Source organism: Gracilinanus agilis, chromosome 6 (assembly GCF_016433145.1).
Source record: "Gracilinanus agilis isolate LMUSP501 chromosome 6, AgileGrace, whole genome shotgun sequence".
NCBI classification, from domain to species: domain Eukaryota; kingdom Metazoa; phylum Chordata; class Mammalia; order Didelphimorphia; family Didelphidae; genus Gracilinanus; species Gracilinanus agilis.
In genome coordinates this window covers 209,944,415-209,966,656 of record NC_058135.1, presented here as the reverse complement: position 1 = coordinate 209,966,656, position 22,242 = coordinate 209,944,415, and the positions used below count along the sequence as shown (strand labels likewise).

The window sequence follows — 22,242 nt, the reverse complement described above, 5'->3', positions numbered from 1 at the left end:
AACCAAAAGAGATAAACCTAAAGACCTTTTTCCTCTGAGTTTTCACTTAGATAAAGCCTACTTTAAAAATACAATTGATTTGATACATGTAAAACCCAGTGGAATTGTGCGTCAGCTATGGGGGGGGTGCAGTTAGGGTAGAGGGAAAGAACATGAAACATACAACTATGGGAAAATATTCAAAATAAAAATAAAATAAAAAATAGAAAAAATCCAATTGATTATGGTGTTTATTTTGCATATGTCAAGTGAATTTGTAAAATTTCTTTTTATAATATTAGTAACTGACTCATGATAAAAATAAAAAACTAGAAACAAAAATCCCTTCCAAATCACCTAAAATAAGTGAAGTATAATAAAATATATTATATGAAAAGATAACCTTCCACAGTGGTTAGCATAACTGATTTTGGAATCAGGAACAAAGCAATCAATAACATATATTACATGCTGATTAAGTACCAGACACTATGCGAAGTGCTAGGGCTACCAAAGAAAAAGTGAAAAAGTCTTCATCCTCAAGGACCTTATGTTCTAATGAGGAAGACAATCTCTACATATATAAGCATAGCAAGACCAAAACAAATCAAAGACAAAAGGTGGAAGGATTAAAGGGTACCAGGAGAGATCTCATATGAGATGATTCATGGAGGAAATCAAAGATTTTAGGAGGCACAAGCATGGCAACAGAGAATTCCAGACAGAGGAGATTGCCTTTACAAAGCTATAAAGATGGGAGATGTAGCCACCATATTTCAGAAAAAAAGAAGTAGGTCAAAATGGCCAGACAGGAAAAAGTATGGAGGGGAAGAGGATATAAATCAATCAGAAAGGTTTGAAAAGGATCAGGTTGTGAAGAGCTTTGAATGCCAACCAAAAATGTTTCTATTTGGTCCTAGAAGTAATAGGGAGCCACTGGAATTTATTGAGTAGGATGCTGGCATGGTCAGATCTGTATGTGCAGAAATCACTTTGGCATCCATGCAGAGGATGTCAATGAAGGAGAAGAGGTTTGAAGCTGGGAGACCAATTAGAAGACTACTGCAGTATATTGTCCAGGAGAGAGAGGATCAGGGACTGAACTAGGAAAACCTAAGTTCATGCTCACTTCTAGAACATATTGGCTGCAGTACAAACCTGGGCAAGTCATTTAACTTCTAAATATCCAATCATCCAATAGTACTTTGTGTGTGCAAGTATATATAAATATATATATATATGTATGTATGTATCTGAAAGAAATCTCTCAAAGTAATTTCATGTTTCTATGATTCTATAATGTAACAATCATCATTCGGTCTGATTTGCTTATCAACTTTTCATTGAATAATATATGTTCTCAAATTCAAGCATTTTACATTAGTTACCTTCTTTAAACACAACACACACACACACACACACACACACACACACACACACACACACACCCCTTGATTTTTCTCTTACTCTGAGGCAACAGGATTAAGCGACTCTCTCAGAGTCACACAATGAGGAAGTATCTGAGGCCAAATTTAAACCCAGATCTTCCCAACTCCAAGCCTGGTACTCTATCCACTGAGCCACCTAGCTGCCTAATTTAACCTTCTTTATGAAGAGCAATGTGCTTGTCACTGAGAAAAATACAAGGATAATTAGGATATAATTTTCTCTCCTCAAGAAGTTTACAGTAATGACCTTACATATTTGAGATCATCAGCACTCCAACGTAATATGTTAGAACCAAGATATGAGCCCTGGCTTTAATGCTATTTAGCCTTAGAATGTTCCTTCTCTCCAGTTCCCTCAGAAAATTTCCTTACTCCATATCTTCTTCTCCTCTGTACAATATGGGAACCAGAGTTTATCGTGTAGTAAAAGAGACTCCTAAATCCCAGTCTCAAACAACCCATTATTGAGTATTGACTTTGGTCCAGCCTTTTGTTAGAAGCTATGGAGAAATCCCATAGAATTAGGAAATTGCAGAGTGAGAAGAGACCCTAGAGATCATTTAGACCAACCAGCACCTCAAGTAAAAGTGTGTGGAAGGTTTTCTACAGTTTCAATGGTCCCAGGAGAAATAACTGCTCAAGGTGTCACATGGTTGGTTTTGTTTAATCAATCAATGAACAAGTATTTATTGAATGGTTACCATGGGTTGGGCAGCTAAGTGGCCTGAAGTCAGAAAGACTCATCTTTCAGAGTTCAAATCTGGACTCAGATCCTTACTAGCTATGTAACCCTTGAAAAGTCATTTAACCTGTTTGCTTTAGTTTCCTCATAAGCTGGAGAAAGAAATGACACACCACTCCAGTATCTTTGCCAAAGAAATTCCAAAGGGGATTATAATGAGTCAGATATGACTGAGAAAGGGCTGAACAACAATGCATGCCAAGTATAGTGCTAAACTCTATTTCTGTGGTTCCCAAACTTTTTTGGCCTACAACCTCCTTTCCAGAAAAAATATTACTTAGTCCCCTGGAAATTAATTTTTTAAAAATGTAATAGCAATTAATAGGAAAGATAAATGCACCTGTGGCCATCACCGCCTTCCTAAATCGCTGCAGCACCCACTAGGGGGCAGTAGCACCCTCTTTGGGAATCACTGCTCTATTTGGTAATGGAGAGAGAGAGAGAGAGAGAGAGAGAGAGAGAGAGAGAGGAAAGGGAAGCAGTCTGAGGTCTCACTTGAGCTCCTTCAACACCAAGTTCAAAGCACCCAAAAACCCCCCACAGAAAGTTACCATCATATTTAAAAGATAGCAACTTTTTTCTCTTCCTGTGTCCATCTCCAGTTTCATGTGGACAAATGGCAGCCTCAACACTGTTTTGGACTGCCCAGGGGGCAGTCACTTGTTTTTGATTTGTCATTTACTATCACATGTGGGTCACAGACCTCCCCCTCCCCACTTAATTCTAAGTTGGGTGGGGGGACATTATTCCTGATGGCTAAAGTCTAAAGAATGAATAAGGGTGAGCTAATTCCATTTACACAACCCCCCCGATGATCATTGAGTTCCTAGTCTCCCCAAGTGATCACTTTACATAATCATCTTGTACCCACCAAGGTGAGAGAGAGAGAGAGAGAGAGAGAGAGAGAGAGAGAGAGAGAGAGAAATGCTTTCTGCCTGAAGCTTCACCACAACTACCTTCCATCATGTCTTAAGAGAGCAATGCCACAGTAAATATGTGTATACAAATTTTCTCTGTTTGATTATTTTCCAAAGAGCATTTATTAACATCTTTCTGCCTCAGTTTTCTCATCTGTAAAATAAGGATAATTAATAGCATCTACTTCATAGGGTTGTTATAAGAATGAAATGAAATAACATTTGAAAAGGGCTTTGCAAACTTTAAAGCACTATACAAATGCTAGCTATCATTATGAAACTAGAGACAGGGAGCAAAGCTATTACAATGATTCAGATTCAAAATGATCATGGAACTGACAGAGTATTGGTATTAGGGCGAAAGAAAAGTCTTAGGATACCTATGTGGCAGAATTCTTGGTATAGGTTGAGGGTAATGTTGGAAACTCTTTTTTTCTGCCTTCTTTCTATCCAATTCTTGTCCATCCTTCAGGTTCCATTTATTATCCGAAGAGTTCCTCTGTAATGCCAGTCCACATGAATATTTTTCCCTTTAGTAAATCAATTTGTCATTAAACCCTACTAGGGGCCAAGAACTATGCTGAGCACTGAGGGCACAAAGAAAGACAAAAAGAGTCCTAGCCCTCAAGAATCTCATAGTCTAATGAGAGAGGAACAAGCAAACAATTACATCCAAGCAAGATATATACAAGATAAATTTGAGATAATCCCAGATGGAAAGCACTGGCATTGAGAGTTAATGTTACATGAAATCAGTAAATTAAATAGTCCTGTACCTAAACCACAAATTTTTTCATATATATAATTCTAATCTTCCTAACAAAATTGTAAGGTCTTTGAGATAAGATAGACTAGCATCACTTTCTTGTCTCCCTCCTACTGTTAGACAGATACAGTTAAGTATGGAGCAGTGGCTTGGAATCAGGACACCTGAGTTGCAATTTTGCCTCTGAAATCAAACTAGAATAAAATTCATTTCATCTTTCTAGGACTCCAGTTTGGTTTTGTTTTATTTTTTCATCTAATAGGGATAGTCAGATTTGCTGTACCTACCTCACAGAGTTGTTATTAGGAAAGTACTTTATAAATAAGCCTTACGGTGCTAATAGAAATGTGGGTTATGGTTAGCATAATAGATGCACAATAATTTCTGCTGATTTAATTGTTCCTGTTAAATAATTTTGATTCATCACATTCTCAAGTTATGAAAAATAAGTCATTTCTTTAGAATCACTGAATACTCAAATCTACCTATCGCTGGTAACTAGGATTTAACAGAATGACTTTCTGTTCATGTTTTTCTCCAAGTAAGGCTCTATTAATGGATCCAAATTCTTTTTAAGCAATACTTGAATTTTTACAAAACTGGAGTTTATTATAGGAGCTAAGCTCGAATTTTTAAAAATGGCTTTTCAAGGTGCCCCAAAGTAATCTTCAAAGAGGAGAATTGCTTTGACAGGAGTGAAGAGATTTAAAAGAACTGAAAAGCTTCTCAAGGCCAAGGCACTGAAGAAGCCCTGGGACCCCATCACTTGGCCTGCTGCATCCTTTCAGATTAATGGAGATGTTACACTGTCTGAGCAGGGAAACTCAAAGAGAAAATGCTGACGTGGATGAAGGACACAAAACTAGTTATCACTTCCAGGGAGGGATAACACAAATCTCTCAAGATGAGCACATTTTGCAATTTACATAAAGATAATTACCACCATTAGATGGCTTCCATGTGTTATAAGGCTGGCCAAATGGAATAAGATCCTATCCAGAGGGGCTCTACATCCTGTTAAAAACTTCCAAGATAGAGCTGGGAGGTAGAAGGAAACCCAAACAAAGCCCTGATAAAACAGGATCTATCTTCATCTATGCAGCCTATTATTCCAACACTTTGTCATTTCAAGATATATGATTTCATTTAGGACTTTCCTTCTACCAATTCAGGTTTCAAGCTATCTTTGCTTTAGTAGCTCATTTTAAGTTGCTTTTCATTTAAAAAAAAAGAGTCACAATGGTGGTGAACCTCATCAAACCTTAATTTGCAGGTCTTTGGACAATGGAAAAGCCATCACATTATCTGTCCCATATTTGAAAGTTTTCCATACCAGTAGGAACTTCCAAAGCTAATGCCATGATGGCAGGGTCTTTATGAACCCAGAGTCTACTCCAAGCCATAAAGAAACATCAGGAAAACATAGATTTAGAAGTAACAGGTGTTGTGAGGAAGATTATTTAGTTATTAGTTTAGTATTCATATTAGAACTAACAGGAAGGGCTGGAGAATTCCAAATGGAATGGGGAAGCAGGAAGTGTGTCTCTTGCTCACTGAGAGGGACTCCATGGTGGTTGAGACAAGTTACAACTGACCCAAGGAGACCTCAGTCTACCAGAGATCCTGAAGGAAGACCATCACCTACTTGTGGGAGATTTTGGTAGAGACTATTAATCCCAACCTGAGTTGCAGGTCAGCTTGGGCTGGATTAGCTCCCAGAATCTACCCACCTAGAAGAGTACAGCAGGTGGTCCTGGAGGAGCTGAAACATCACTGGAGTGAGTCTGGACTCTGCTGTGAGGATTCCCACTTCAGTCCTGTTATTCTCTGGACCCTGTCTTGCTTAGGTCTCAGTTTAGTGTAGACAAGTCCCTCCTTGACCCTGTGGTTTGCCCTTAGTCTGTAAGTGTAGTAACCCCTATTCCCATCCTTTATCATAGTTTCCCTAATTAAAATTGTTATAACTTTTGCCTTTTGCCTGCTGGTTCCACTGGCCCTTGCCTAGGGGGGTCAGTAGGACTGTTAGGGCCTAACTGCCATTTCTTTCAACAGTCATCCCCTTAGCAGTTAAAACCCAGTCTCTCTACCTTATTGGGTCCCTCCATCTGTCATTCCTGTCTCCCTCACACCCTCCTGGACCCACATTTGATATTCAAGTCTATTCCCTGGTTATTCCCCATTAGACAGGTAACTTACAGTGGAAAGAGGCCTGAACTCCTACTGAACTCAAAATCTGAGACCTCAGTTTAAGTCTCAGGTGTGTCACCTGCATGACCAAGAACATGTCATTTTCTGTATCTGGGTCTCAGTTTTCTCATCTGAAAAGTGATGGGCTTCAACTAGATGATCTCTTAGATCTTTTAGAGCTAAATCTAAATAGAAATAGGTCATTAATTCCCTCACCTACATGACATAGTTTCTGTTTGAATTCTGGACTGAAGAATATAGTATGACCCCTGTATGCATGGGGAATATGTTCCAAGACCTACCATGGCTAAAACCATGGATATAAAGCATCTGATGACACCATATATAATGTGATTTTCTTAGACATATGTGTAATAAAGTTTAATTGAGAATTAAGGACATGGTAAGACACTACCAACATTAAAAATAACAATAATAAAGTATGTTGCATATTATTATATAGTATTGTACAATAGTTCCCCCTTATTCATCATTTCTCACTTTACTTTTCTCTTTTAACACCTATGTTAACTGTACTGTATTGTATGGTGTTCTCTCTCCCTCCTCCTGATCCTTGGCTTGTCATTCCATGGCCTCCTTCCCCACTTCCATCCCACAAATAAAAAAAAAGAAACCTAAGAAAAAAAATCGCTCCAAGTGAAAGCAGAAGAGCTAATAGAGATGCAGCCTCAGATAGATTCCCATCATGGGCTGACCTCCAGAAAAGATAGAGACCTTTGCCCCATCCCACTCACAAGGGTCAGAGGAGCTACCTCTCCTCAATCTGTGCTGGTTCTCCCCTTCATCCAGGAGCAGCCCCCTTCCTGCTTCTCTCCTTCCTCTGAAATGACCACATGTAACTGAAACCACAGATAAGGGGGCACTATTATACTCGCAGTACCAGACTTTTTTCTTATTGAAACATTAAACCATCTTTCAATATTTAGTAAAGTGCTCTGGATATTATGGATTCATAAAAAATAGAAATGAACTGCCCATTCTTAAATCAGTGATAATATACAATAATTCTTTGGATTGTTTTCAGATTTCTGAAGATTCAGCTATGGACCACTTCAAAACCTTTTTTATCACTTTCTGGTAGCATTCAGGAAATCCTATTCACTTGAAGCATGGGTATCACAGGGCTATCTTCCCACTTTCCTTTTAGACCTTGAGTTCTAAGAAAGAGGAATGGAGTTTTTGTTGGTGCTTTATTTTCTAGACATGAGAAGTGAAGTCCAGCGATCCAAGGAGGTGGAGTCATGGTAACCTTTGAGGTCATCCAGGATTCCAGGCTGGGATGTTGTTATCAGCTCAGTAGGGAAGTGCTAAGAAACCAGAGTGCTGGTATGCAAGTCCAGAAAGGGCTTTGGACTTGGAAATAGGTGAGAATATGTTTTATTAAAAAACTGAACTAAAGCACAAATTGAGTCCCCTTCATCCTTTCCAAAAACTGGAGATAGTTAAAAGGAATTATGCCTCCAGGTGATGGAGAAAATGTATGTTGTTTCTTAATATACCTTTGAGTAAATTTCTCTGTAAAAGCTAAGGAAAAAAATTTGTCAGATTCGCCCAGTGTTTGATAATGCAATGCTGAAGTCAAAATATCATCGTTCGATATAACTGTCATGTGTTGACCATACTTTCAGCCACTATTTATTAAGTGCTTACTAAGAGTAATGTACTAACAATAATGACCTATTGCTTAGTTAGCCCTGAGGATGACACAAAGATAAAGAAAAAGAAAGCAATTTACCTGTCCTAAAGGAGGGTATAAAGTAGACCCCTCAAATTACTATAATATAAAAATTGCATAAGAGGAGTCAAAATCCTGTGAAATCAGATGTTAGGGAGATGATTTCCTGCTTAGATTAAAAATAGTTTCATAAAGAAGGTACTATGGCATAGAGAAAATGTAGTTTCATATTTTGATGGAATAAATGATTTCCTCTGTGTAGGCTCTTCTTCTACCAATGAAGATTGCCATCCTTCCATGTCCCTTTCCTCTGTGTAATTACTGTACACATCTTTCTAAAGATACTCCATAGAGGCCTCCTCCAACATGCCAGAAACCTTCCTCTAGCTCTTTTTTATTAAAAATTTTTTCTTTTTTTATACCTAAATTTTGTTCCAGTGAGTAATCATTTGTTTTGTCCCTCCCCTTTCTTGCCTATTAAAAGAAGAAAATCAAAACCCTTGTAACAAATATGCATAGTTAAGTAAAATAAATTCCCACATCTGCCACATAAAAATTAATGTCTCCTCTACAATACAAGTCCATCATCTCTCTATCAGAAGATGGGAAGCATTCTTCATCACACACAATTCTTAAGTTTTTTAAAATGTTTGTCTTCATCATGTTGTTGCTATCATATTAAAAAACTGTTCTAATTTTGTTCACTTTAGTAGACATCAATTTATACAAGTTTTCCCAGGTTTCTTTGAAATCATCCATTTTATCATTTCTTATGTCATGACAGTATTCTCTTATATTCATATGTCATAATTTATTCAACTGTTTCCCAATTGATGGGCATCCTCATAGTGTCTAATTTCCTTAATAAAAGCTGCTCTAAATACTCTTGCTCATATTCTTCTGCTAGTTAAAATCTTCTTAATATTATACTTGGATTAGCTTTTATATCTCCTTCTGGCAACATGACCAATATTCCTCCTTCCCCATTGGAATTATAAAACCTCAGAGTCGAACAGGACCTTAGTGGTTATATAGTTGAACCCATACCCAGCATGAATACTTTAAACATCTCATACAATCTCTGCTTAAAGATTTCCAGCAATGGAGAGCACGATACCTGCTGAGGTCACCCTTTGCATTGTTTATATCTAGCATGATTCCACATAAGACAAAAGACATAAGACAAAAAAAAAAAAAAAGACTTACCTGTCCCAATATTTCAGGTAGTCCCAAGAACTGACCAGTAAACACTCCAATGCAAATGAAGATGGCAGTGATCTGTCCCAAAGATCCACGGATCTCTTTGGGTGAGATTTCACTTAGGTACATGGGGAGGACACTAAGAGAAATGCCTGCGAAAGGAAACCATTATTCATAAGACTTAGTTACTGTGTTCCAGTTACCAGGCAGAATAGGAAATGACCATCCAGATGAACATCACACTGGGGCCAAGACCTAAAATTATGGATGATCAAAGTTGAAAGTCAGATCGATAATCATTTAGTCTAACCCAGACCTGAAGCATGAATCATTTAATGACATTTCTAATTAGTATTCATCCAGATTCTATATTCTATTTAACCCCAAAAAGTAAAATTATGGAAAATGTACAAGTAGATAAAACAAGGATAATTTCTATTCAACATAGGAAAGAGTTTCTTTATGTTTAGCATTATCTAATAATGGAACTGGTTGTGTTCTCAGATCACTTTCATAGGATTTAGTGACCTAGCAACCTTGAAAACCAATGGTTCTATCGCTTCATTTTATAACAGAAAAATAACATATTTTAGGTCACAGAGGTAGTAAGTAACAGAGACAAAATTTGAATTTGGGCTCTCACTCTGGGCCAAGAACTTTCTCTTTCTACTGGACCATGCTTCCTTTTCTCTGTATCTGAGAAGACATGCTGTAGAGACATGATTCAGGTGTTGGAGGTCAGGGTGGGAAATAGACTGTCTCTGCGATCCCTTCTACCCTGAGATTCTAAGAGTCTCTGATTCTGTTAGAGTATAGCCATTAATTTCTAGATGCTTTTTCCTAGAATGTGGACAATAATCTCAATGCAATAGCTTTAATTTCTTGATTTATAGGGGGGAAAAGTTCTTCTTTCTGATTCACAGAGAATTGGTAAGATTTAACAGCATGATGCATAAAGTCAGTTACACTATGAAAACCTAAAATATTCTGGAAGTGTGGAGGAATGATAATGTTGTTTTCCAGTCACTTTCTCTTTCTTCACGTGTTCTTTATTTATACATCCTAGGAACAATGCATGTCAAGGTATTTGTTTGGAATCTTTGGTTTCATAACCACATCTATCTTTAAGCCAAGCTTATTTTTGAAGGAAGAAAGACGGCTACCAGTTTATGTGTGAGAAGCATGCAAGTCCCCAGAATAGCTAGGTTTCCAAACAAGACAGCAAAGACATTATGTAAGATACTTAATAGGATGCAGAAGGAGGCCATTAATAGGAGAAGAAAAGAATCACAGAATCAAGGGGGATCTTAAAGATCATCTAATTCAGAGCTATCAAACATGGGGCTGTGAGTCTCAGCCAACACTCTGGAATGAGGCTGAAATGAGGCTGAAATTGGGAAATTCTTAAAAATTTAATGAAATTATGGTAAAATGGATAACAATAATATGTGGTTTTCTGGTTTAATATGTATTCAGTGGGGATCCTTATATACAGGTAAGTGGCCTTGTTTCTACTTAACTTTGATATTACTGATCTCATTAACCTCACTTAATATAGGAAATGCCTCTACAACATCTAACAGGAAGACTATTAGCTTCTAAAAGTTATGGGGAATTTACTTTGTCTCTGTCAAACTTATACTATCAAACAGTCCTAAAGCTAGAAAGTCCTTTCATATTTATTTTATGCTAAAATCAGACTCTTTGTTTGGCAGATTGATTCTAGTTTAGCTTTATGCAGTCACATACAATAAATTTACTTCTTTCTTCCACAAAGTAATCCTTCAAATATTTGAAAGCAAAGATGATATCCTTCCTCTCCACCCTTTACCAAGTCTTCTCCTTCTGGTCTGAATATTCCTACTATATACTAATATAATTTAGTAAACTTCCTCACAAAACTACTTACTTTAATGGATCCTAATGCTACAATTTGCAATTTCTTCAACCATTCTGGTCACCTGCCTTGAGAGATACTAGGGAGTTTACCAGTGGCCTTGCTAAAATGTGGCACTAGCCAATAAAAAGGAAGAATCACATTTTTGATCAGGAATGGTGCTTTGAGAGAACTTTTTTTCATTCTCTTTTTACAATAAATGTGCTAGAAAAGTTACTCAGACAGGAAATAAAACCACTCACCAGCCCTCTGGGCACCATAGAATATCTACAGGTTTAAGCTGACTGAAAAAGCTGAGAAAGCAGAGGATTTTATAGCTTGAAAAATGCCTTCTACAAATGACTGGCTGCCTCTGGAGATTTCATTCTAACATTATTGCAGTGTCTCATTTTAGCTTGCAGCTGACCAAGTATTGAACTTTAATAGGTATGCCTACCTACTCCACATCCCAATAATAAGTTGCATACATATAATAGGAGAAAGTAACTGGACTTGAGAGTCAGCAGAATGACTTTCAAGTTCTCATTCTGAGCAAGACACACTACCTAAGTCACAGTTTCCTCATTTATAAAATGAAGGGATCATACTAGTAGATGTCAATGGTTGTTTCTAATTTTAAACTCCTATATTACTTTCGAGTTTATAAAGTACTTTCTTTGTACAACAATCCATTAAAGTAGTGTAAAGATGATTAAATTTCATTATTTTTGTTGCTCAATAATTTTTCAGTTGTGCCTGATTCTTTGTGACCCCGTTTAGAATTTCCTGGGTAAAGACTCTAGAGTGGTTTGCCATTTTCTTCTCCAGCTCATTTGATAGATGAGGAAATTGAGGCAAACAAGGTTAAGTGAGTTGCCTAGACTTACACAGCTAGCAAGTGTCTGAGGCCAGTTTTGAAACCACAAAGAGGAGTCTTCCGTATTCCAGGCCCAGTTCTCTATCTACTTTGTCAACTCACTGCCAAATTCCACTATATAGATGAGGAAATGATGGCTCAGAGGATGTCCTTACTTTGCCAATGACTGTATACTTCCCTAAAATATATTTCACTGCTTGTAGAATCAATAAAATAGCATAACTAGCCATCTCACCTCCATCGACACCCATGATGAACCGACCCAAGATTAGCATTTCAAAGGCTTCTGCTTGTTGTGAGCAAGCCATGAGCAAGGCAGCTAAAATAGCAAATGCATTGTTGACTAATAAAGTAGATTTCCTAGAAAAAAGGAGAGAAGTATTATCAGTACATATTTGTATCAGGGTATCCTACTTACCTCTCTACCTTATAGTGCCAACCAATTATATGAGCTCAATACTTAAGAAATTGACTGAAAGAAAGCAAGATAGAGAGAAAGAACAAGATTAAAAGTCAGGAGACTAAAAAAAAAAACAAAAAACAAGATCAGGAGACTGAGGTTCTAGACATGGCTTTGCCACAAACCAGATATATGACCTCAAGCAAGTCAATTAATCTCTTTGGTCTTCAGTTTCCTTCTTAATAGGGGAGTTGGACTGGATAACCTCTAAGGTCTTTTCCACTTCTAACATTCTATTAATATATAAATTATTTGAGATTACCTCTATTTAACTTCACTTCCAAATGAATACTACTGACATAGAGCTAGACCACTTGCTACCAGATAGGACAGTAAATTTGCCCTGATGTTTAGCATCATTAGGCAGGACTTCTTAAAGTGAGTATGTTTAGATATAGAAGAGAGAGCTATGAGCAATGTGTGAAAGTTCCATAGAGTCAGATTGCAGTTCCACAAAAGGAAGAGCTTCCTGAGAATTAAAAGTGTCCAGAAGTAGAATGGTCCCCCTCAGGTAGTAATAAGTTCTACCTCATTGTAGGTCTTCAACCAAAGACCTGATAACCATTTTTCTAGTATATTGTAGGGAAGATTTCTGTTGAAATATCAGACTTCAGGATGCTATTGTCCCTTTGAACCTTGTAAAGCTGTGATTTTATTTTTTTAGACTCTAGACTGTTCTAAGAGCCAAAAATAAGTGAGGAAATTGATGCTGACTCTTATGACCACTTTTAGCTTTCCCAAACTTATGGGAGAAATAGCCAAGACATGTGGATAGCCTGTGCTCCAGTGGTGGCCAAATGATTAGGAGCACCATAAGAGTGACCTGATGGTATGAATATGTCAGTACCTACTATAAGAGCATGATATAATAATAACAATAACTTATAAAACACTTTAAAGTTTTCAGACTCATACATGTGTATATAAAATATATAAATAGCATGCATGTAGAATATATAATCTACAATACCTATCTGTATATACATACATGTGGGTGTATATGTGGACACATATACACACATATGTGCAGATATGTATGTGTGTATACATATGTTTGTATGTACATATATATATATTCCCATTTTATTCTCATGATAATCCTGGAGGTAAGTACTACTACTTACCTTCATTTTATAGATGAGGAAATTGAGGCTGAAACAGGTTAACCAATTTTTCCAGGATCTCACAACTAGTAAGTGTCTGAATCAGGATTTGAAATCAAGTTTTCCTGACTCCAAATCCAATACTCTATCCACTGTGTCACCTAGCTGTTTACTAAAAACATATCATTTGATATGCATCCACAGGAAAATAGAATCATAGATTTACTGTTGAGGGATCTCAGAGATAATTTTATTCATATCTCTCATTGTACACATGAGGAAACTGAGGTCCAGAGAGATGAAGTGACTTGCCTCAGGTCATATATGTAGTAAAGCATCAGAGATGGAAGTTGAACATGGGACTTCTGATTCCAGAACCAGTTCTCCATGCACTATAGCATATTGCTTAAGCAGAAGTCCAGTAACATCTGTGGCCACCAAATTCTGGTCAACTGATCAGCTAAGAATACAACTTTAAATCTCTCTAGCACAATTCAGATATAGAGAGATAGTCAAATATCTTAAAAGGAGCTCTACTTTCCCAGGCACACAAAAGAGTATACTTTTCTTTTTCCTGGACAAGAAAAATGCAATTTTCTGACCCAAGAAAAACTGTATAGACTACTTATACAGGGTAAAAAATAGCCCATGTCTATTTGTCAAGTTTTGTAAAATCTTAAAATGGTTCCACTGAAAATGGATACAGGGAGGCAACTGGGTGGTTCAGTGGATTGAGAGCCAGGCCTAGAGACAGGAGGTCCTAGATTTTAATCTGGCCTCAGACACTTCCTATCTGTGTGACCCTGGGTAAGTCACTTAACCCCCTTACCACTCTTCTGCCTTGGAGTCAAAAGGTAAGGGTTTAAAAGAAATAAAATGGATCCAAATTTGTGGTCAAATGGAAAGAACATTCAAATTGGAGTTGCAAGGCATAGGCAAAGAACGTTCACAATAAGGTTCCTCTAAAGATGAGAACCGTTAGGGCATGATTGATATAAATCCAGGGGAGTAAGGGAATCAAGGATGAAGGGCAGTGTATCATTCAACTAATTAACTATAGAACCAAATATGGATGGGAGAAAGTGAGGCAAGAACTGGGATGAGGTACTGAGAGAACAGAGAAACACGGAGAGATTATGAGTCACAGTGAGGATAATGAACCAACCTATAAAAATTGAGCAGGAAAAACAGGGCAAATGATAATGACCAGGAATATCATAGTTCAATATCATATTCAAGATGGGTGCCTTAGAGTGATGAAATGGTCTAGTATGTGCCCTTTCTAGTGGGCAGCTAAAGCAAAATGGAGATATATAGGTCATGAGAGTTGTAGAAGTTAATGACCTTGAAGATTAGAGCAATAGTAGATACACATAGAAATCCACAATATGAGGGTATGATTTGGGATGGAGAGAAAGACTTTGACCCAGTCATTGAAATTCTTAAGAGAAAAGGGAAAATTCCCTGGGACTGAAGTTATGCCTAAACAAAAACTCGAACAGATTTAAATAGAATTGTAGAGTGAATCTCAAAGTAAGTAAATTTGCTTAGTGATGGTAGCAGGAGGATCTAGCAGTCGTAATGGGGAGGTGTCAAGGAGCATATTAACTTCCATTTGTTATGAAGAAACAAGATGATGAAGTCTAAATGTAATTGTTCTACTATCATTATAAATGAAGGGCTCTATAAAAATGCCAATAGATCTGTTATATTTCACATCTATTTATTAGCCTCCTAGTTGCTTCTCTAAATGCAGTAGAAATAATCTGGTTTAGCTGTATTCTATGTTGAGCTTTCTACAGGTTCATTTTATTCTGTTCTTTTTCACTTTTTGTGTGACAGTATTTCTTTTAATCATCCCTGTGCTCTTTTGGTAATATTTTGCAAATGAACTTGAACTCTAAACCAGTGTTTGTTTCCCTCTTAGCAACTATTCTACATTGGTTAGTTACCTCTAAAAAGTGGAATAATCAGTTAATGTTTCTACTCTTATCCACTTCCCATTTCTCAGAGTCAACAACTTGTAGTTGTTGTAATTATACACAATGTCTCAAAGTGACACTCACATCATTACTACTTGTTTCCTGTCTGTTGAGATGGACTCATGGAGGAATGTTGTTATTTGTATCCAGTGCCTTCTCACTCACTTTTTGAAAATGGCATTCAGAATGTATAGATGTGTGGCGTCTCTATAGTCTACAAACCTATAATCCCCTCATTTCTTAAATTTTGTATTTTATTTTCCTTCTTTAAAAAAACCAAAACACCTTACTTTCCATCTTGGAATCAATACTGTCTATTGCTTCCAAGGCAGAAGAGTGGTAAGAGCTGGGCAATGGGAGTTAAGTGACTTGCCAGCCACCTAGTTGCTCCCTATACTTTATTTTCCAACAAGAGTTTTTTTGAATCTTCCTAAGTAATCAGTTTCACACTGAAATTACCAAACATAAAGGTAAAGATCGACTTAATATGGAGCATCACTTAAATTTTTTGTAAAATTTATCTACTTCTTTCTCTGCAACAAACATTAGTGACAATAATGAGAGATTGTGGTATGACTTTTAAAAAGGAGGGGTTATGTCCTATAACTTCATATGGTGTTTAATGTGTTTATTTGATGAGAACACAGAAGCAGCTTGTCTGGGACAGCTAGGTGATTCAGTGGATAGAGAGTTGGACCTGGAGTCAGAAGTTCCTAGATTCAATTTCAGCCTCAGACACTTCCTGGCTGTGTGGCCCTAAGAAAGTCACTTAACCCCCATTGTCTAGCCCTCACCACTCTTCCACCTTGGAACTCATATGCAGTATTGATTCTAAGGCAGAAGGTAAAGGTTTAAAAAAAGAAGCAACTTTTCTTTATACTTACCTTCCAAGAGCTTTTCCAATCAGAGTAACCATGATTGTCCCTACTAGGCCACCAATAGCAAAAATGGAAACAGTCACAGACCATAGCAGCTTTAAAGTAGCTTCATTAATTGAGTAGCCTAGTCTTTTTTCCCAGGTTTCAGTGTAGAAAGTCTTGATATACTGGAAATAAATGGCATGTTGTTATTTCTTTTTCTAGATCTTAAGAGTTAAAACATAACCTAAGCCCACACCAGAAAGAAAAAAAATACTTCCCTGATGATGTACAAATTGTATAGTTAGTCAAATTTTCCAAAGGACCTTATGTCAACCAGGGGGAGGAAATAACTTAGATGAGCAATAAGAACATTTAGGCTCCGAAGTTTTTAGGTGGGAGTTTTTATTAAATTGAATGTTCCATATGCTTTTAAAAGGTGAGTAACTTGTTATTCCTTTTAAGAGGAAGAGGTATTGCACCAAATTGGAATGTCATACTAGGGAGATGCTTCTATTTGTGTTTAATGAAAGATGTCAAGAAGGAAATAGGAGAAAAGCAAAATACATTTTAGTGAAAGCAATGAATTTATTGACAAACGTTTTTGGCATGGCTCTTATGTGCAAGACACTGTACCAAGTACTAAGGGAGTTGCAAGATGAACAAGATATGATACTTGATCTCAAGGAACTTGCATTCCAGTAGAAAGGATTTATACACAGAAAAATATAATATATACTTTGATATATACTATAATAATGAGTTGTAATATCATTAATTGGTAAGAGGAATATAGAGAGACTAGATCCAATGAGAGAAAGATCATTTCCTATTAGAAGCAATAGGGAAACCTAGGACTGCAAAAACAAACAAACAAAAAAACCCAGTGGTTCAGTGTTTGAGGAGTAGATGGGAAAGGAATTCCATAACTGAGAGCTGAGGGCTTGCTGACTGTGTCTCAATATTTTGTTGATGTTTAGTCATTCTTATTGTATCTAACTCTTCATGATTCCATTTGGATTTTTCTCGGAAAAGATACACGAGTGGTTTGCCATTTCCTTCTCCAGCTTATTTTACATATTAGAAAGCTGAAGCAAACAAAGTTAAGTGACTTACCCAAGGTCATACAGCTAGTAAGTGTCTGAGGCTGGATTTGAACTCAGTTCTTCCTGACTCCAGGCCTAGCACTCTATCCCTTGTATCACCTAGCTTAATATGAGGTTATAGGTCTGTCAATGAACATAAATTCAGCCTAGCCTTAAAAATAAGAACACTAACTCCCTGGTATCTCCACTTAGCACTCACCCTTGACTCTTTCTGTGTTGAGAGAAGTTAATGCTATTGTCTTCCAAACACATTCAGTCTTTGCAAGGTCCTAGAGGGCAGGGGCCCTGATCAATATATTTCTTCTGGCTCCTTCTCCTTGTGATTCAAAGGTGACATCTAAGGAGGTAAAAATCTTTTCCCCTTGTTTCTTTTCCCCAATCCACCTATGCCTATTCCTCTCTAACACATATCCTCTTCAGTTATTCCCATTTCATCCTAGTTCCCTTTACCTCCACTTCTCTTGGTACTAAAAGAAACTTGGCTCTACCCTGAAGATATTTCATCCCTCACCATCTTTCTTTAGTACTGAGTGCTCCTGGTCACCTCTCTTTTAATACGCTAGACCAGATGTAAGAAGAACCATATTATCCTTGATACTATCATTCCAACTTCCAGACTGTCCCTATGTCACCTTTTTTTTTTCAAAAAATTCTCCTAAAGGTTCACTTCATCTCTCTATAGATCTTTGGCCTAGTTTATCAATGTCCAGGTCATTTTACTGCCTTTCTCAAGAAGACAATCAGCAGCAGATTCACTGACTGCTCCTCTATCTCAAATCCTGTCCTCATTCCTAAGGATACCAATATTCAAGTCAATGCAACATTGAACATCATAGCCTGCCATCAGCTTATTCAACCATTATTCATTGCATCATTCCACTAAAGATCCCAACACACCTATGGGTAATTAAATTTTGTATATAACCATCAATCAGTCAAGCCATGGGCATTTATTTTTCAACACATTTCTATGTGAAGCCCGTGATCTAGAACTGTGAAATTCTTCTTTTTAATTATAGCCTCCTGTTCTCTCTCCTGTCTCACTCCTGCTCCAGTCTTCCTCCTTACCATGACGTCTATCATTCCCTGATCTGTTACCATGGATAGAGCACTGTCTCTTGAGTAAGAGCCTAGGTTCAAATCTCATCTGAATTACTAACTATGTAATCTGAGATAAATTTCCTCATCTGTAATTGAGTGAACTGGACTAGATGATTTCTAACTTTCTGTTAACTTCAGATCTTTGACTCTATAAGTCCTACCCTGGATTCACTTTCTTCCCTTCACAATCCTGACTCTCTGGTGGTTTAGTTCAACTATATCCCCCTCTTCTCAAATTTCCTATCTTCTTGTCCTATGCCTAACCTTATCCCAACTCTGGATTACCACAACCATCTGCTTTCTCTTCTCTTCTTCTGATTCTTCACCCGTGATTTCATGATATCCCATATTCTCTCTTTACATCTTTGTGCTAGCCTTCTCCATGGCCAAAATGCAGTCCTATATCACCTCTACCCCATAGAATCCCTTGTTTCCTTTAAAACTGCTCAAGCACGAGTTGCATGTTGGGAGCTAATATGGCAGAGGAAAGGATAATCTACTCTCCTAATTCCTACACAAAGAAAATAAATCACATCAAAACAAAAGAAAGCTAGAAGAATATGTCTCACTGGGGTAACAGGAGACAGCAGCCTAGGCAGCATAGCATCTGCAAGAACCAGCAGACCTTGGAGCAGCTCAACATGCTATGACTCTGCCAGAGGCAATGGAGCTTCACTGAGTCACCCCACACAGGTATAGAAAAAAGAAAACCTTGAGGCAGCTGAGTGGTTCAGTGGATTCAGAGCCAGGTCTAGAAACAGGAGGTCCTAGGTTCAAATCTGGCCTCAGAGACTTCCTAGCTGTGTGACCCTGGGCAAGTCATTTAACCCTCATTGCCTAGCCCTAACCACTATTCTGGCTTGGAACCAATACATGGTATTGATTCCAAGACCGAAAGTAAATGTTTAAAAAAAAGAAGAAAACCTACAAACACTCATGTGGCATCAAAGCCTTGGACTATAGTGAAACAGAGAGGGTGATCTGGATACAGTAACCTTATTCCATGTGGCTGCAGAGTGCCTGAGGCAACAGAGCTCAGATTAGGGGATGTCCTCAACCCAGGTCACTTGAAAGGAACAGGGAAGCATCAAAGAGGGGGCCAGAGTAGCTCATGAAACAAGGGAACTGGTAGCACAGGGTGCTGAATATAGCTGGACAAAACAGCTACAAACCTCCCTAGAGTAAGCCAAGAGGGCCAACTCCTCAAAAGACAGACTGTGAGGAACAGAGGCAGCCAGGTCTACCCCAAGTACCAGAGAAGAGTATTCTACAAGCTAGGAGCAGTATACCCTCTACCCCCAGGAACAGAGAAGACCCTCCATAGACAGTTAAGTTAATGTGGAAAGGGGGACTAGAAAAATATGGAAAAGACAAAAAATACCCCACCTCCAGATATTAGAAAGTTACTTTAGTGACAGGGACAACTAAAATACTATCTCAGAAGAGGACAACAATGCAAAAACAAAAATATATAAAGCCTCAAAAGAAAGGAAGAAAAAGGGGTGAAAGGATCTCAGGCCTCAAAAGAATTTCTGGAAGAACTTAAAAAGAAGTTAAAAAACAAATAAGACAATTGACAGGAAAAACTAAATAGCTGTGAGGAAATTCAATGAAGAAATCAGTTTCCTAAAAACTAGAATAAGTCAAAAGGAAATTGAGGCACAAAAATACCTTAAAGAAAATAATTTCCTAAGGAATAGAATGGGCCAAATAGAAATGGAGGCAAAAAAACAAAAACAAAAACAAATTTTAAAAAAACACAGAAGAAATCAATTTTTTTATGAAATAGGATTGGCCAAATGGAAAAGGAAAAACCAAAAACTCAAGAAAGAAAATAACTCCCTAAAAATTAGACCTGGACAAATAGGAGCTAATTAAACCATAAGACATCAGAAACAACATGACAAAAAAAAGATTTAATGAAAAAAACATAATAAAATATAAAATTTATTATTTGAAAAATGACTGAGATGGAAAATAGATCCAGGAGAGATAATCAAAGAATCTTTGGAATATGTGAAAGCCATGACTAAAAAAAAAAAAAGCCTGGATACCATATTATAAGAAATCATCAGGAGAAACTGCCCTGATATCCTCAAACAAGAGAGAAAAATAGAAATTGAGAGAATCCACCAATTGCCTTCTGAATGAGACCCCAAAATAAAATACCCAAGCTACTATAGACAAATTCCAGAATTCTCAGGCCAAAGAAAGAGTACTACAAACAGCAAGAAGGAAACAATTCAAATATAAAGGAGTCTCAGCCAGGATTACATGGACCATAGAACACTCTACATTAAAGGACTAGAAGGTATCAAATATGATATTCTAAAAGGCAAAGGATTTAGGATTACAACCTAGAATTACCTACCCATCAAAACTGAGCATAATCCTCCACATAAAATAATTGACATTTAATTATATAGAGGAATTTCAGACTTTCCTAACCAAAAAAAAACCCAAAGCTGAAAATGAAATTTGATAATCAAATTTAACATTCAAGAGAAGTATAAAAAAGTACAGTGAAAACTTAAGAGTTTTGATAAGGTTGATTTGAGCAAATTCATATGTGGGAAAGTGATAATTGAAATAATTAACATATCAATGCTACTTAAGAAAGGTAAGGTACTTAAAGTATGCAAGCTATGTAAAGTACCTAAGATATTTAATAACTTTATCACTAGTAGAGCAATGAAAAGGAATATACACAGAAAGAAAGAAGGAAGCTAAATAAGGTGGACTGATATAAAAAAAGGAAAGGATGAGATAGAAGTATACAGAATAAAAAAGGAGAAATAAAAAAGGGTAAATTACTTCTCATCAAGAGGCACATAAGTGGCAAATACAGTGGAGGACAAAATGGGTGAGAGGAGGGATAACTATGAATGACCCTTACTCTCATCAAAACTAGCTCAAAGTGAGAATAACATTCACAGTCAGTCAACTATAGAAACCTACTTTACCCTATAGGGAATTAGGAGGGTAGGGGGAATAAGGGATGGAATGTGGACAAAAAGGAGAGTGAAATGGAGGAGACAGTCTTCAAAAACACAACATCTGGACTTCCAGGTTAAGATGGCGGCAGAGTAAGAAGCAGCTCTTAACCTCTCCTGACCAAAACACACAAAACTCCTCAAGGGGACATAAAAACAAGTCCAGACGAACGGAGGAACCCCACAACAGGGCACAGCGTGGAAGGTACGTGGAATCGAGACATTTCCAGGCTAAAAAGGGCTCTCACTCAATCGCGAGCTGAGCAACCACCCCACCCCCACCCCCTCCACACTCACCTATAGCTCCGAACCCAGCTAAAAAGAAATAGAGCAAGTTTGGGGCACCCATCGAGTCATCAGCAGCTCCGGGACCTGTTCCTGAGAACAGCAAGACTTAGGACCCCATTAAGTCAAGAACGCACGCGAAATCTGAGCGCGCGGGAGCAGAGAATGGACGCTGGGCGCAGAGTGCCCGCTGAGCAGAGGCGTGGGTGCCGGCTGAGCAGAGGCGTGGGTGGAGGCAAACACAGCCAGGAACTAAAGCCTAAGTGGGGAACCAGTGCAGACGGGTATACGACTGTGGAAGTAGCTCCCTGAGACTTGTAAAGGAGCCTCCTGCAGAGGATCAAGCAAGGGAATCCACCAGGGGGCTTGACCTTGGAAAAAACTAGAACTCAGACCTCAGGAGCCAATAGATCTCAGACAGACACTGAGAGCGAGGATAAACCTGAGAAGCTGCTGGGCTAATGATGGCTAATCAGTTACAGGAAATTCAGAAGAGAAAGAATAATAACAAAAAAAAGAAGTCTTTAACACTCGACAGCTTCTACACAGAGAAAATCCAGACAACCGAGCAAACAGAGGAGGAGAACAAACAACCATCCAGACCCTCCCCAAATAAGGAAAACTCCTCACAAGCTATGGAAGAGTTCAAATCTGAGATTCTGAGGAA

General features: G+C 37.7%; 1 protein-coding gene across 1 annotated transcript in view; it reads right to left on the bottom strand.

Annotated features, from left to right (window-relative positions):
- Window positions 1-22,242, bottom strand: part of SLC2A9 (solute carrier family 2 member 9) — a 315,386-nt gene that overhangs the window by 262,206 nt on the left and 30,938 nt on the right. The window contains exons 3-5 of the mRNA XM_044681454.1: window positions 16,118-16,278; window positions 11,924-12,048; window positions 8,942-9,087 (exon numbers count right to left, since the gene is read on the bottom strand). Coding sequence (XP_044537389.1) covers window positions 8,942-9,087; window positions 11,924-12,048; window positions 16,118-16,278 — 432 coding nt within the window. The remainder of the gene's footprint in view (window positions 1-8,941; window positions 9,088-11,923; window positions 12,049-16,117; window positions 16,279-22,242) is intronic.